Consider the following 16,554-nt stretch of genomic DNA (forward strand, 5'->3'; position numbering starts at 1 on the left):
ACACCCTGCCACACACAAGGCCAGAAGCAAGACCGTTTCTCACGTGATAAAAATGAAAAGCCCAACAGCTGGGGTAAATTTATTTGGTGAGAGATGATCGATTGCTTCTGGCAAGTTGCCGGTGAAAGGTGCAATTTGGCCTTTCATTTCCAAACACCCATCACAATTTCAGTGTTTGTTTCGAGGAAATTCAAATGTCTGATGGAAGATTTATATGGTTAACAGAAGCAACCTCCTGTGTATTTGCTGTGTGTACAGTGAGCTGGGACATGGTGTGGAGGCCGAACACAATGCACAAGTTCCGCGTTCACACCAACCTCAACCGCAACGTGGGTTTGCTGCGTCTCTTCCCAGGAATTACCTCGGACACGGTGTGCACCTGCCTCACAAGTTTGTGAGCTGCTTCTTCTTCCACCTATTATTCTGCCTCTTTTTTTTTTCCCCCCTTCTTATTCTTCTTCCTTTTCTTCATATTTTATTGATCACTTCTTCAGAAATATTTCAGATTATTATCGTTACACTGTTAGCGATTCTGAAAGAGGTGTACAGTGCATGGAATCTCCACCCAGTAATCTATATTTAGTCAGAGGACGCTTTGCTTGATTGCCATAACCTTTGAAGTTGATAGTTGAGTGGGCACTACCGGAGCTGTTGCAGCTACAGCCTCCGATTACACAACTGCTTCCTCTCATTCCCATCCTCAGATCCGGGCCTTTCTGCAGCCTCCCATGCAGGGCATCGTGTTAGAAACGTACGGCACCGGCAACGCGCCCGACAAGCGACCCGATCTACTCGAGGAGTTGCGGGCGGCCACTGACCGTGGCGTTTTGATCATAAACTGCACACAGTGTCTTTGTGGGAGTGTCAGTGAGAGCTACGCCACTGGAAAGGTGTCACCGCTCAGCTCCTAGGCTACTGCAACATCTTTTTGTAATTTCCAATTTTAATATGAATGACCATTATTCATGAACCCCAAAGCAATATTGTCCACAAGTTCATTCTCCAGTTAATAGTACTTCAACCGTTAAGGCGTTTTGTTCTTGCTGTGGACCCTCCCCCCCCCCCCCCCCATTGCAGGCCTTGTTGCATTGTGGTGTGATTCCTGGAGGAGACATGACCCCAGAAGCCGCCCTGGCCAAACTCTCGTATGTCTTGGGGAAAAGCGAGTTGAGCATAAAGCAACAGAAGGAGGTGGGAGAGGTTTTGAAAAGGGTATTGTTTAAAAAGTGGTTGATTTCGGATTTGATGATAAGGGGTCATTTAGCTCTACTGGTTGTGAAGCCAACAGTTCACACCTGATTGGACACTGATGTGGTGTTTATACATGTCATGTGTTTTGTCACACTGATACAGAAATTCTTACTCTGAATGATGATTTAATTTACACGAAGGCAGGTAGCCCTTCTGTTTCATTCAGCTTCATTCAGCCGAGGTTTATGGGAAAGCAAGGTAAACATGGCGACGTGAAAGCATTTTCAGGTAGTGAGGAACAGACACACTTGGGATTATTAATTCAACAAGCTTTATTGAGAGAGACGACCATGAGTAGGTGTGGGTGATGATGTGAGGTCAGCTTTTTCATTAATCCACTGGGATTGAGCTGAGCCTTGTACAGGCCCAAGTCGCAATTCTACCTCATAGCTTGAGTTCAGACACCTTTCGACTTTTAATCCTGGCTCTTTCACATTATTGGGATACCACGTAGATTGCTGGTTTTCTTTCAGAGCTCGGCTCTGAAAGCTATCGACTTTGGTCATAAACCGCTTTGCATGTTGGTCATGTGTGTCATTGCAATCTTCAGCGATTAATCATCGCACACTTTAGCTGGGTAGCCTGTGAGATGGTGGCCGAGGGAGGGGGGAGGATTGCTTGTTTACAGGGTGTACCTGATTTTGCTTGTTGCTTGGTACAGGCTGGTTTTTTTTTTTTGTTTAACCTGTTCCCCACACAGCGGGAGATGGGGTTGTGTGTGTGTGTGTATGTATATATATATATATATATATATATATATATATATATATATATATATATATATATATATTTCTTCTTCTTCTTCTTCTTCTTTTGGCTGCTCCCGTTCGGGGTCGCCACAGCGGATCATCCATATGATCTGCATAGTGATTTGGCACATGTTTTACGCCGGATGCCCTTCCTGACGCAACCCTGGTCGCCTCTTGCAACACAGGGATATATATATATATATATATATATATATATATATATATATATATATATATATATATATATATATATATATATATATATATATATATATATATATATATATATATATATATATATATACGGTGTATTGTATATAGACACTAGGCTGCAAACTTTTGAGAATTTGAGAGCTGATCAAACTATATGCCATATTATAAAGCAAAAACAAAATAGTATCAATTCTGCCATTCTTGTGCACTCTGGTCCACTCTGGTATGTCTGTGAGTCCTCCCACAGAATGAATTTGTGTCTCCACTTCCATAGACAATGTCCTCAGGTATGCTGTTCCAGAAGAGAATGATAGCCGGAAGGAATGACCTGTCATAGAGGTGTATACTCCATTGTCCATACTGGTTCCTGCTGTTCATTGGCTGCAGAGTGTGCCCCCTTCTGGTGCTGCTAGATAGTGCTGCTCTCTGTGGCATAACTGAGTGCAGGAGTTCTGATGCTTCTTCAGCATTGTCCTTTGTGAATAGCAGATGCAGCCCAACCAATATTCTGTAGTGAGACAGAGGGTCAAGATTACCAACAGCATTCGGTTTAATCAGTTTCATGGCCTTCTCTTGCATATCGTCCAGTTTTCTCATGTTGGTATCTGATTCTGCCATTCAGGAGTGAGGTGTACACTCCATCGTGCTGCGAACATGTCCTTTCTTATGCTCTGCTTCTTCCATGTGGGTTGAGAAAGGGGACAAGTTGCCTCAGGACTGTATTTGGACAGTCTTCTACATGAGCTGATAGATGTCAGAATTGTATCTGTAGTGGAACAGCTTGGCAGAATGTATGCACACATATCTTAAACATTAGAGCTGGAAGGTATGTACAGGATCTTCCATAAGTCTTGGTGTATGTATATATATATATATGTATGTATATATATATATATATATATATATATATATATATACATATATTGTCGTGTCAACGGGTCTGCTAATGCGGACCCACCATACCAAAGCAATGTGCTTTGCGAATGGCCGAATTAAAGGGAATCGCACTCGAACGGGTAGCCTGGATTCCCTGGTCAGAATCCAAATCCCATTGGTCTCGTGGAATGAATGTTTAACAAATTCAATCTCCTCCAGGGATTAACCAAAGCGGGTCGAAAGGTTTTGGGCATACTTGAGATAATGGCGGTTATCAGGCTACACATGCACTTAGGGACAAACAGTTTATTGAAAGGTGACAGAGGATGATGAAAATGGAGAACCACAAGACTAAAAGCAGACTGAAACAATCAATAAAAATAAATAAATAAATATGCACTTAACGCAATAACGAACCTGTGGTGCCATATGCATTCTTACATTTGTGCACAAAGGGGAAAACCCAGGTTTGGTCTTGAAGCATATGGGAGGGCAGGTCTCCAAAATGAAACACTGGGAAGGACCACAGGGTGGCACAGGTCAGCACTCCAGCATCCACGAAGGTGGGCCCACTCAGCACTGATGTCCCCAACTCCGGAGAAAGCGCAAACACCCCTGGCTCTAGCCAACTCGATTTTCCCCCTGTTAACAGTCACTTGGCTTCCAGGAGAGGAGAGTAGCGAAGTGCAGAAGAAAAGAGTGGGAAGAATTCAGAGAATGGGAAGAGAAAAGAGAGGATGAATAAGCCCATGTATGGCCTTTTAACACATTCTCCATTGGCACACTCAACACTTTCAAATGTTCTTTGCTCATCCTCTGGCATGACCTTTCCTGTTTCAGCATGACAATGCCCCCATGCACAAAGTGAGGTCCATGCAGAAATGGTTTGGCGAGATCGGTGTGGAGGAACTTGATTGGCCTGCACAGAGCCCTGACCTCAACCCCATCGAACACCTTTGGGATGAATTGGAACGCCCGACTGCGAGCCAGACCGAATCACCCAACATCAGAGCCCGACCTCACAAATGCTCTTGTGGCTGAATGGAAGCAAATCCCCACAGCAATGTTCCAACATCCAGTGTAAAGCCGTCCCAGAAGAATGGAGGCTGTTGTAGTAGCAAAGAGGGACCAACTCCATATTAATACCCATGATTTTGGAATGAGATGTTTGACAAGCATTTGTCCACATACTTTTGGCCATGTCATGTATGTATGTGCATTTGCACATCTATATACATGTACATCCATATATAAAAAGAGCTCTGTCTCGGCATGCGTCCATCCATCTGTCCTACCTTCCATCCATCCATCCGACCATTCATCTGTCCAGCCGTGTGACTATATGTCTATTATTTACGTACTATTGGAATGTGCCTTTCGACCCTTTAGACAGCTGAGAGCCCTTAGGCCTTTGAAGACCCTCTAAGACGCTGAGGACCCTTAAGATGCAAAAGACCCCCAAGATCCTGAGGACCCCCAAAGACCCCGAGGACCCAAAAGTCCCCAAAGTCACCGAAGACCCAAAAGACCCCTAAGACCCTTTAGACCCCTGAGACATCAACAACATTTCCACCCATTACACCCTTCAGACAGATTAGACAGCTTCGACCCTTGATGACTTGGACCACTTGGACCTTCTTATTTCACAAATAAATACAGTAGCACCAATATTACAAATAAATTTGGAGAAAATAAATGTTTGTATTATGATTGGTGTAAATCATGCCAACACAGCAAATCTGTGACGCCAATCTCTGCAACAACGTGTGGAGAGGCGAGCGTAGCGCAGCAATGCCAACCCTCCCGATTTCATCGGGAGGCTTCCGAAAATTCACCCAAACTCCCGCCCTTACGATCACTATCCTTATCCTCCCGAAATTTTGATATTTTTGCACTGTTCACTAATCAGAATGTACTAGTATGAGAATTGAATGAAAAGCATCGTCTGCTACGTATAGCATGTGGTAACTCCATAACATTCGCTGCTTCCAAATTGTACGTAAAAAATTGCAAATTCAAATGAGGAGCAGCGAAACATTGGGTCTGGATCTCGCTTATGCGATCATGCACTGAGATTTAGTGCATGCGGTATGTGTGCAATACAGTGCATGCGGTATGTATGCACAGTGTATATGCATGCGATACGCTCACTGCATGCAGCTGGGCCCCGTACCAGCCCGGCGGTCGCGACCACCGTGCGGTGTTTAACAGCCGCTAGAGTTCTACGAGTCGCGCTGCAGCTGTGGAACATCGACTTCAGAAGTTACCGATGCTTCAAGCCCTCGATGTTGATTACGAAATGGCAGAGAAGAAAGCTACGAAGACCAAGAAATGGTCTCAGAAGTACAAGACCGAATCCATTCTCCAATACCCGTGTATTCGAAAGTCTGAAAGAGGAATTCATCATGCGTATTGTACAGTATGCAGCGTTGATATTTCAGTTGAGCACGGAGGTCGCGATGATATTCGAAAGCACGTTGGAAGCAAACGGCACACAGACATTGCAAAGGAGAGATCTTCGAGCACGAGTACCGGTACACTTCTGAATTATTTCACCAAACAAGGGACAAGCGAGGAAGAGGATGTTACCCGAGCGGAACTTCTCTTTCGTGGATTTATTGTGGGACATAACTTGCCCATATCAGTCTCAGATCATGCTGGACCTCTATTTCAAAAGATGTTTCCAGATTCAAAAGTTGCTTCAAAGTATGGATGTGCAAGAACAAAAACTTGCAAGATGTGCAAGATGTGCAAGAACAAAAAAAAATAAAAAATAAAAAAAAAGAAAAAAAACAAGAACAAAAAGCAAGAAAAAAAAAGAAAAAAAAGAAAAAAAAAAAAGAACAAGAACAAAGAAGAAAAAAGAACACTGGTCAACAATTTTTTACTTTCTGAATGTTGTCTAGATTTCTACAAGTGAATTAGGGTATTCTGGCACTGCTGAATCAGGAAATGGCATCCGTTTCTCTCCATCAGGTCAGGTTTTTGTGCAAAGTTGATTTGAAAAAATCAGATCTTGTGACAAAATCAATTACATTTTTGTGGCATTATCAGCTGATTTTTGTCAACACATATCATCCTAAACATGTTTTTAAGAAAAAAAAATGTTTTGCCAACAACATTTATTGATTACATGATAGAAACATCGATTACTGTCATCTGAATGGTGGGCATTGATAAAGGTAAGTACAAGTAAATTGCATGTTGCGTCACCACTGTTCAAACTTCAGGGCTTGAACTTCCGTTTCTTCGAACTCCTGGAATGTTCAGCGGCAGGAGGTCTCTCTTCAGATTCCAACAGTAGTCAGCCATCATGACTGCGTCCCAGCGACCCTGATACCTGGTCTCCATCTCCTTCATGTCCTGATGGAATCTCTCCCCCTGCTCGTCACTCATTGAACCCAGGTTCTCAGGAAACCGGTTCATATGTGAAAATAGGTAGTGCATCTTGATGCTCATGTTGCAGCCCAGGTTTCTGAAAGCAGTCAGCATGTTGTTGACAAGTTCTGCGTAGTTTCTGGCCTTATTGTTGCCAAGAAAGTTCTTCACTACCAAAACAAATGTCTTCCACGCTTCCAGTTCCACTTCGTTCATTGAGTTTTTGAACTCTGGATCTCTGATGAGCTGACGGATCTGAGAACCATCAAAGATGCCAACTTTCAACTTCTCCATGGTCAATCCTGGAAAAGCCTGGCACAAGTAAGTGAAGCAGTCACCATCTTTGTCCAGAGCCTTGGTGAACTGCTTGATTAAGCCGAGCTTGATGTGCAGCGGTGGGAAGAGTATTCTGTCTCTGTCCACCAGAGGGTCGTTGATGACGTTCCTTTCTTTGCATGGCACCAATTCCTCCCGCACAGGCCAGTCCTTCTTCGTGTAATGCTGAGCACGGTCCCTACTATCCCACATGCACAGAAAACATGGGTACTTGGTGAAGCCAGACTGTTGTCCCAACAAAAGTTCACCATCTTCAGGTCAACACAAATAAACCACTTATGCTGATCATAACCAATTTTCTCAGCATGTACTTCACCGCTTCATACTTCTCCTTCAGTGTAGTCGAGTGAGCGATGGGTACAGAGGCAAACTGGTTGCCGTTGTGTAGCAGAACACATTTCAGTGATCGCTTGCTGCTGTCAATGAACAGTCTCCAATCTTTGGGTTCGTACTGTGGCACTCCAAGCTTGAGCAGAAGCGCATGTCATAAATTAGGCGCATGTAGGTATTGTACATTCTTCAGAGTTCGTTATTTCAAGAAATACAACTTTTTTGTATCACATTATTACAAAATCTGCCCCATTAACTTTAGTTTTGATCCACGAACTTTATGCTTTGCCTCACCAATTTTTGGAAGATTTTGAGGTTTTATGACTTCAAACTGATCCCTTTTCGACATAATCACCTAGAACTATCGTACCTGAATACTTCTTGTCATTAAAATAATTATTTCCAATTAAAACAATTATTTGACATGACATTTTACCCCCACCAACTTCTTCTAAAATGCTCCACACATGTGTACATGTGAACAAAAATGTAAAAAACGACATGTGGCCATATCTCAAAAACTTGACCTGATTGAACAAAACTAATGTGAGTTTTGGATTCAGCGCATCAGATTCGTCCTAAATCAGCTTAAAAAATGCAGACAACAAATTTGTTGTTGACCAGTGTAATTGGTGAGTTGTCAAATGTTACTGCTTCATCTATTGCCGATTTTGCTAGACTAGCTCCATTTAGCCTAGCTACAGACGGTAGCAATGACAGTGGTGAGGCCCAGCTATATCCTGTCCTGATTTCGTACTATGACAACAGTGCTGGGATTGTGAAGCAAGGTTTGCTAAGTTTGCCTGCGTGCAAACAAGATTCCACTGGAGAAAACATTTTCAAACTGCTTGATCATGAGTTCAGTGACAGGAAAATTCCGTGGGGAAATTGTGTTTCCTTTGTGCTGATAATGCCTCTGTCATGGTGGGCAAGCACAAAGGAGTCGCTGCTTATATCCACAAACAAAATCCAGAGTGCTACATCATGGGATGCCCTTGCCATATGATGCACAATACGGCCAAGAAGGCGGCTCAGGCCTTACCCATTGAATTAGATGACTTTCTCATCGATATTTACTACTACTTGGACAAAAGTAGTAAACGCGTCAAAGGAGTGAAAGCACTGCAAGAACTCTGTGATGCCCCGACACACAAGATTCTGAAGCATGTCGCAACAAGGTGGCTGTCCCTTGGTCAGTGCCTAGACAGGCTGATTGAACAGTGGGAGCCACTTCACCTCTTCTTCAAAGAAGAAGTACGAAGAAAAATGCAACCAACTGTAGCCAAGACTCTAACAACGAGCAAGAAGGACGGCACTGTATCTACTGCCAGTACTGGCACTGCAGGATCAAGCACTAGTGGAGCAGCATTCACCACTACCACTGCAGTATCTGCTGCGAAGAAGACAGCAGGGACAGCACCAAAACCAATGCTGAGAGCAGGTAGCATCACCGGCCCTTCATCACGTTCATCTACAAAGCAGATCCCTTCAAGTTTTGCAAGCAGATCGAGAAAGACTGTGATAGTCCCATCTACAGGCAAAGAAGGACCCAAGTTAAGTTCTGCTTTTGCCAAATCACTTGATAGAAGCTCAGCAAAACCTTCGAATCAGAGGTCTTCTTCCTTGGCTGCACCTACCTCAAGCTCTCTCCTCAAACGTAAAATTGGATCTGGTACTACGAGTCTGACCTCTTCTGCTGGCAGTAAACGCAAGTGTGATCGCCCTGCGGCTAAGTGTACTACGAGTTCTACAACTAAAGCGCATCTTCCTCAAACACTGTGCAGGAATCTAGAGAAAAACGTGTCAACAGGATGTTCTTGTCTCCACAAACAAAACTATTGTTTCTTCCTTCGATATGCGAACAAGCTTTTTGAGAAGGAATCTTCTGCTCCAAAGAGACGAACCCTGTATTCATCTCCTGCACGGAGGAATTGAATGGTCTTCTGAAAGATATCTTCGTATGGTTTTTGAAACCATCGGTGTCATCGATTTGCTCTGGTAAATGTACCCTTCTCTGACAGAAATCATCAGAAGAATGATGAGGACCTCATGATTGGGAACGATGCCAAACTGTATATAAGGGAACAAGGAGTCTCAAGAAATCCACCTTCACTCTGAGTGAGTCAGACATCCAAGGTTTCTTCAGTGCAGTTCGCTCATATTATGTGAAAGCCTGCAATTACATATTCAAAACCTGGCCGCTAGATGATGAATTAGCCAAGCATGCTCAGGTGCTGGATGTTAAGCTACACCAAGAAGTGGGGTTTGACTGTGTGGAGTTTTTCATCAAGAAATTCCCCTGTCTGTTCAGTGGCGGTGATAGTGACATAGACAGTCTTGAGAGTGAATTCGCTCACTACCAGGCAGACGCCTCCATAGCTACAATTGCTACTGAGACAGTGAGAGTGGATGAGCAGTGGCATCGGATTTCACAGCTCACAGATCCCTGCACTGGTGCCAAGAAGTATCCTAATTTGAGCAAAGTGATGAAGGGAATCTTGGTCATTCCTCATTCGAACGCATCATGTGAGCGGGCACTCAGTCTTGTACGGAAGAATCATACTGAATTTCGTCCCAATTTGAGTGTCAAAACCCTGGAAGCTCTCTTAATTGAAAAACTAGCTCATAGCATCCCTTGCTACCAGAGAGAATACAGCAAAGACATAATCAGAAGGGCTAAAAGAGCCACACAGCTGTCACTCAGCAAAGCTGCCATGGAAAAAAGCAAGCAGCAGTAGTACCAGCCAGTAAGGTAAGAAAAATATTGCTTCTTTTGTGCTTTTTGTTAATCTTTGATTGTCCCCTAACTTACTAATATTAACATACATGTAACATTAAAAAGTGCACAATTTTCCCCTTTTTTTGTTCAAAAAGTGGGAATTCTTAACATGTTAAATGCTCCAAAATAGGGCTCAGAGGGCACTAGAGAGCGTCTAGAACCCCAGAGCTTCCAGGGCCCTAAGGCGGGCCCTGGACCCCGCCGCAAGGGTCGAGCGCTCCGCGCTCGAGATGTGCGCTTCACGCACATTATTTGGTGTCGGTTGCAAATCCTCCCTAATTCTGATTTCCAAAAGTTGGCATCTCTGGTAGCGAGCCGAACCACACTAGTTATTATATAGAAGACTTTTCCAACTCGTCAAAGAACAAGCTATTTACCATTTCCCACCCAACCTTGAGTGGTTCCATCGCAAAAGCAGACACATGGCACAAATTCAGGAAACTCCAATGCTGTGTGATCAATGTTGTTGATGTGTTCTTTCACCCTTCCTCCCGCCTCCTCCCCCCCCCCCACACAAGGTAGATGGTCACATGATTGGCCACGTGATCATCTTTTACTGCATAATAACAAGCTGCACTGTCGAGTATTTTTTTTTTTACCTCCTTAGCATTTCCAGGATTTGTACAATAGAACCTGCAAGAAAATCATGATTGTGGTACTTTGAATTGTGGTACTGGTACATGTGTGTGTGTGATTTGGATGGAATTTTCTTGTTTTGTGTAAAGTTAGTAAATTGATTAATCATCTGATCGGGGTGCAGATACTCCATGAGAATCTTCGGGGCGAGATGACCACCGTGTACTCGGCATCGAAATTCTCTCTGAGGGACAGCAGCTTCTTGTGCCTTGTCGCAAACGCCATTGGAGCAAATCGAACAGAGGTAATGTTCAGAAAATCAGGAAGGTTTGTCAAAAAAAAAAAACCAGTAACAACCAAATTCAATGCCAGCTTGAGTTCGATTTCCCCCCCCCCTCCCTCCCCCCAAAAAATAAAATAAAATAACTTCAGTAGTTTTGCAATTGCCATTAGAGAAAGAAAGTGTGCAAATCTTCCTTTCTGTATGTCCTGGTGATGGCATTTTCATCAGTTAAATCAAGTGGATGATTTTGCACAACAGCAATATCCCAAAGTGAAGTTGTGCATCCATCCTGCAGCAATTCTTTCCTCTTATTTTGGGACCATTGTGTCTGCCAACAGGAGCTCGAGGGCGTGAGAGATGCACTTGTGCCGGTCTTGGCGTGTGCTGCAGCCAAGACCGGAGACCTGGAGACCCTACGGAGCTTACAGCGCATGGTAACTTACTGTGTGGTCTTTCGCAGAGTAAAACAACAACAACAAAAAAATTAAGCCTTGCCACATAAGACAGGTATGACTCAAACATTATTTTCCAGCCTTTGGAAGTACTGCATGTTGACCTCGTGATCAGCTGACACATGATGCAGATGCAGTTGAAACTAATAGCAATAACAGGGTTCAGTTCCACACAGTTCGGCATGGTTCCATAATTTTTACACTTTAATTTGTTTTTGTACTATAATACATAAAAACCTTGTTTAAACATAAATAATGTTATTCAACAACAAATACAGCAATAAAATCAGTAAATAATCAAACTATCTAAATATTACTAAAACTCTCATCTTGTATATATGTATGTATGTTCCCGAAATACAACCAAAACGGTACATGATAGCGCAAAAATTTTAGGGCCACCTTACTCACCATTCACCTACGGTGTGCAGTATCAAGTTTCGTTCAAATCGGGCAATGAAAAAAATTATTAAAAAATCAATTTCCGATTGATTGAGTTCTCTTCGGGAGAATTTGATCAATGCAAACAACCTCAGTGGTATAGTTCACTGGAGCTATCTTTTTTTCCTGAAATGATTTTTTTTCATCAACCGCTGTCACAACGGGTTCATGGGTCGTCTAGTATATATTTCCAAAACTCTCATCTTGTATATATGTATGTATGTTTCCGAAATACAGCCAAAATGGTACACGATAGCGCAAAAATTTTAGGGCCACCTTACTCACCATTCACCTGTGGTGTGCAGTATCAAGTTTCGTTCAAATCGGGCAATGAAAAAATTATTAAAAAATCAATTCCCGATTGATTGAGTTCTCTTCGGGAGAATTTGATCAATGCAAACAACCTCAGCGGTATCGTTCGCTGGAGCTATCTTTTTTTTTCCTTGAAATTATTTATTTGAAAATCTCAAGCATTTAGTATAGACAAAGAATGATTTATTTTTAAGCATAAAATAAACATCGCCATTTTGATCTAATACTTCCGTGTTCATTAATAAATAAAATTGTGTTTAGAACATAAGGCACAATAATTTTGACTTTCTTTTCTCCGTTTTTTTTTTTTTTTTGACATTGACGTGCAATATCAAGTTTCGTTTAAATCGGGCAACGAAAAATATTATAAAAAAATTAATTCCCGATTCAGTCAAGTACTCTTCGGGATTATTTGATCAATGCAAACAACCTCAGCGGTATAGTTCGCTGGAGCTATCTTTCTTTGTTGTTTTTTTTTTTCAATTATTTTTTTTTATCAACCGCTGTCATAACGGGAACCCAACGGGTTCACGGGTCGTGTAGTACTATATATAATAATTAGTCTCTCTCCAAAGGGGTTGTGAGACAATTGTAATGCCCGTTTCTGTCTCTATCTGTTTGCCTGTGTGTCCACATCTATATATATATATATATATATATATATATATATATATATATATATATATATATATATATATATATATATATATATATATATATATATATATATATATATATATATATATATATATATATATATATATATATATATACAGTGGTGCCCCCAGAATCCGAATTTAATTCGTTCCAGGAGGCTGTTCGGATTCCCAAAAGTTCAAATTCCAAAACTATTTTCCCAATAAGAAATAATGGAAAGTGAATTAATCCGTTCCTGGACCCCAAGAAAACCCACTTTCAAGACACTTTCAACTGAAATTACCCATGTTTAAGGTAAAATAAGATGAGTAAATGACCTTTTCTATGTCATGAATCTTCTTCCAAGCCTGGGGGATGAGCATGAGCATTGTCGCTTCTTCCATCAGGTCTGGATGCAGCTCCGGCCTATCAGTGGCCATTGGGATCCAAAATGTAAACTGTTTAGCCTAGTGGAGGTATGTAATTAACCATGAAGCACCAAATGGTGTTTTATATCCCAGTACACTCTGTGGAGACACAAACGTGCCGTTTTCACCGCACGGTTCCACGGGAGAGAATCAAGAGGTGAAGCGATTGTGTGACGCAGCATCACGTCACTACCATGCTCACGAAAAAAACGTTGAGTTCGTTAAAGCCGCTTTGTCAGAGGGTTCATTGAATGAGTTCGCTTCACGACGGGTTTTTGCGCTTTTAAGGCTTCTTTATTTTTCAAAATCCTACACACGGTCAATTTCGGCAGCTCGAACATGGCAGCGAGATCAGACACACGCGTACCGCTCTCATGCTTAGCGATAAGTTCTTTCTTCAAATCAATTGTCGTTCTCACGGACTTCCTCTTACTCCTATTTGCTTTACTGCTCTTCTTGGGTGCCATGGTGAATGCACAAGGTTGATAATTGAAAAAAAACCAGCACAAATCAAGGTGAAAACAAAGGTAAAGTAGCGATCGACACACGAGAGATGCTTTCACGAGTACTTCCACCGACGAACTTTATGAACAAAACGAGAAGATGCGGGTTGAACAGGTGTGTGAGACGCACGTGAACAAACATGAACGCCACGTTGTGTTCGGTTTTTGAAAGTGTTCGGTTTTTAGGGCAAAATTTTCTCTAAAAAATTGTTCGGATTCCAATTTATTCAAACAATGGGGCGTTCGGATTCTGGGGGCATCACAGTATGTATATATATATATATATATATATATATATATATATATATATATATATATATATATATATGTATGTATATATATGTATGTATATATATATATATATATATATATATTTTTTTTTTTTACAACCGCTTGTCCAATCGATACAAAACTTTAAACATAGGAGGGACTCCTGATGGAGAATATTTTATTGATAACTCTGACATCATAGGTCAGGTGGAATGGCAGCCATTTGCATTAAAGGAAAAAAATTGGACTTTTTCTCTGAAACTGCTCAACGAAAAAAATTGAAACTTGACATATGTCATCAACTACCCATGAGATATATAGTGATGATGATGATGTCATTGGTGAAGTGGTATTCCAGCCATAATTGGTTGAATCAAAATCCTTGTTCGAAAAATGAGAAACTTCATATACTGTATCTTATCTACGACCTGATGTGAGTGAAGATTAGATTTATGACGTCATCGGTCACGTTGTCTGGTGGCCATATTGGATTGAAAATAAAAATGTAAAAAATCTTCTTCTCCAGAACCACTGAACAGATCAATGTGAAATTTCATACATAAGATCGACTAGCCATGTAGCATATAGAGTTTCAGGTTTTTTTCATATTCATCTTCATTGTCGCAATTTGGCCTTCATGTGCACAAAAGTGGTCATTAAATATCCTAATAATCAATAAAGCTAAGGATAATGGCAATATATATGACATAGAGTACATGGATGATACATGTGTATGGGCTATCATAGCAGCATGTTCACTGTTCAGTTAACGAAGGTTAACTTGTTAAGAATGAGCACGCGAGGCAAGACTATGTGTGCTACCGAGTGCCATTCCAGTTTGAGAAGTGTCTGTTTGTTCCAGCTCATGATCAACACCAGGCTACCAGCACTAGCTATGAGCGAGTATCTTCATCCTCGAAGGATGTCCAAAATGTAGCTCACTTAAAGTTATGGGTTCTCAGTCTTTTGGAATAATCATCATCATACCCATCATACTATAATTTGAGAAGTGTCTGTTTATTTGCTTGTGGTTTTGTTTGTTTGTGTGTTTGTTTGACTTGTATGTACTCATGAATTGTTGGACAGAAATAGTTGAAAACTGCTGGTTGTTGTACTCGTGGTGTGCACGGGAAAGTTTTAGGAGGTTAAAATTTTTAAAACCCCCTGATTTTAGGGTTGGTGGAGGTTACCCCAATTCTCTCTTTGTAAATTTGTATCATCTAGTGCTGTACCCAGTGCAACGGGAAATTAGAAGTCAAAACAAAATACACCAGCTATGCTTCAAAGCCAATGACATCATGTTTATGTGTTTGTTTGTTTGTTTTACAACTATTTCTATATATTCCTGAAGTGCTGGATGGAATGAGTTGAAAACAGCTGGGTTTACTCACTGGCTGCATAGGAAGGTTTTAGGAGGGAAATATTTTTATTCGGAGGTAGTTCCTACTTCAGAGAGGGGGGAAGGTTCATCATTTTCTCTCTATGTAAATGTTTATAGTATTTTTGCAGGCCGGGGGTCAGTGGCGAGAACAACCACTAGGTGGGGGAGGTTACGTCATCTCCGGCATTGTAGGCCGTCCCTCTTGGATAATTCCGTGAGGTGGCGGGTCGCTTAACCGACCGTGGACGCCAATACCTCCACCGCGTAGTGTAGGGTCTTTTTGTCTAGAACCAATTTACCTTTTTAACTACATGGTGTCGTCTACCGGGGAACCACGCCCTCGGTATGCCTTGCCCGAACCGGACCACTCTACCGACTACCAACTGCCAACTACCTTTCTGGTTTGGATGCAGCGAGCGGATCTGCTAAGGTCGTACCGACTAGAATGAATGGATTATCGGGTATAGAAACCCGGCTAAAACTCAGATCCGAACCATGCTGGACCAATGAAAGAAAGGATGGAAACGAACTGGGAACATTTCTGCAGTAATTTATCTATCTATAATTCCAGGTGTGTGTGTGTGTGTGTGTGTGTGTGTGTGTGTGTGTGTGTGTGTGTGTGTGTGTGTGTGTGTGTGTGTGTGTGTGTTTGTGTGTGTGTGTGTGTGTGTGTGTGTGTGTGTATGACCGCTGTTTCTCGACAACCACTGGTCCGATCGAATTGAAACTTTCCAGGTATATTGCTGGGGACCTGAGTATGTGCCTTTTCAAGGTTTGATATTAATCGGACAAGTGCTTCCCAAGTTATGGCCATTTATTTACCAAACCAATGACAAGACACGTTACTGCGTAGGTGTGGCCGATGGGGAAAGGGCACCATTTAGTTACCGTGGCGTAGGAGTGGCAATGGTCAATGGCAGCGAATGTCATGACAAGCAAAGACAGGGAGGTAAACTTGATTTTAATTTGGATTTTAATTAACTCTGTGTGTGTAAGTATCACAGCAGTTGTTACTTCAATGAAAGTGATAATTTGTGGAATGCATGTGGAGATTCAGTACAGGCACGCACCACTTCCGGATAGTGAAGACTTACTGTATTCTAATAATTTCTCGATTTCTTATGCGCATTTATACATAAACACAATGCCCCAATCCAGTTGTCGTTTACGAGAGCGAAGGAATGGCCTGTGGGGTTGTTTGAAAGTTTTTTTTTGGGGGGGGGAGTTTGCACGTACGGGCACGCACGTACGGCCACCAATGTACGGCCACGCGAGAGTGAAGGAATGGCCTGTGTGCTTGTTTCTGGCACGCGGTTTTAAAGTTTTATTTATTTATTTATTTTTTTGCATATATATATTT

General features: G+C 41.9%; 1 protein-coding gene across 4 annotated transcripts in view; it reads left to right on the forward strand.

Moving 5' to 3' along the window:
* ASPG (asparaginase) overlaps nucleotides 1-16,554 on the forward strand; it is a 96,106-nt gene that overhangs the window by 35,119 nt on the left and 44,433 nt on the right. For all 4 annotated transcript variants that reach the window (XM_085851520.1, XM_085851518.1, XM_085851521.1 and 1 more), the window contains 5 exons: nucleotides 259-371; nucleotides 705-890; nucleotides 1,078-1,191; nucleotides 10,673-10,792; nucleotides 11,110-11,205. In XM_085851520.1, coding sequence (XP_085707646.1) covers nucleotides 259-371; nucleotides 705-890; nucleotides 1,078-1,191; nucleotides 10,673-10,792; nucleotides 11,110-11,205 — 629 coding nt within the window. The remainder of the gene's footprint in view (nucleotides 1-258; nucleotides 372-704; nucleotides 891-1,077; nucleotides 1,192-10,672; nucleotides 10,793-11,109; nucleotides 11,206-16,554) is intronic.

The sequence above is a fragment of the Eptatretus burgeri genome, chromosome 13 (genome assembly GCF_056783735.1).
Source record: "Eptatretus burgeri isolate ZD-2024b chromosome 13, Ebu_testis_v1, whole genome shotgun sequence".
Taxonomy (NCBI): Eukaryota; Metazoa; Chordata; class Myxini; order Myxiniformes; family Myxinidae; genus Eptatretus; species Eptatretus burgeri.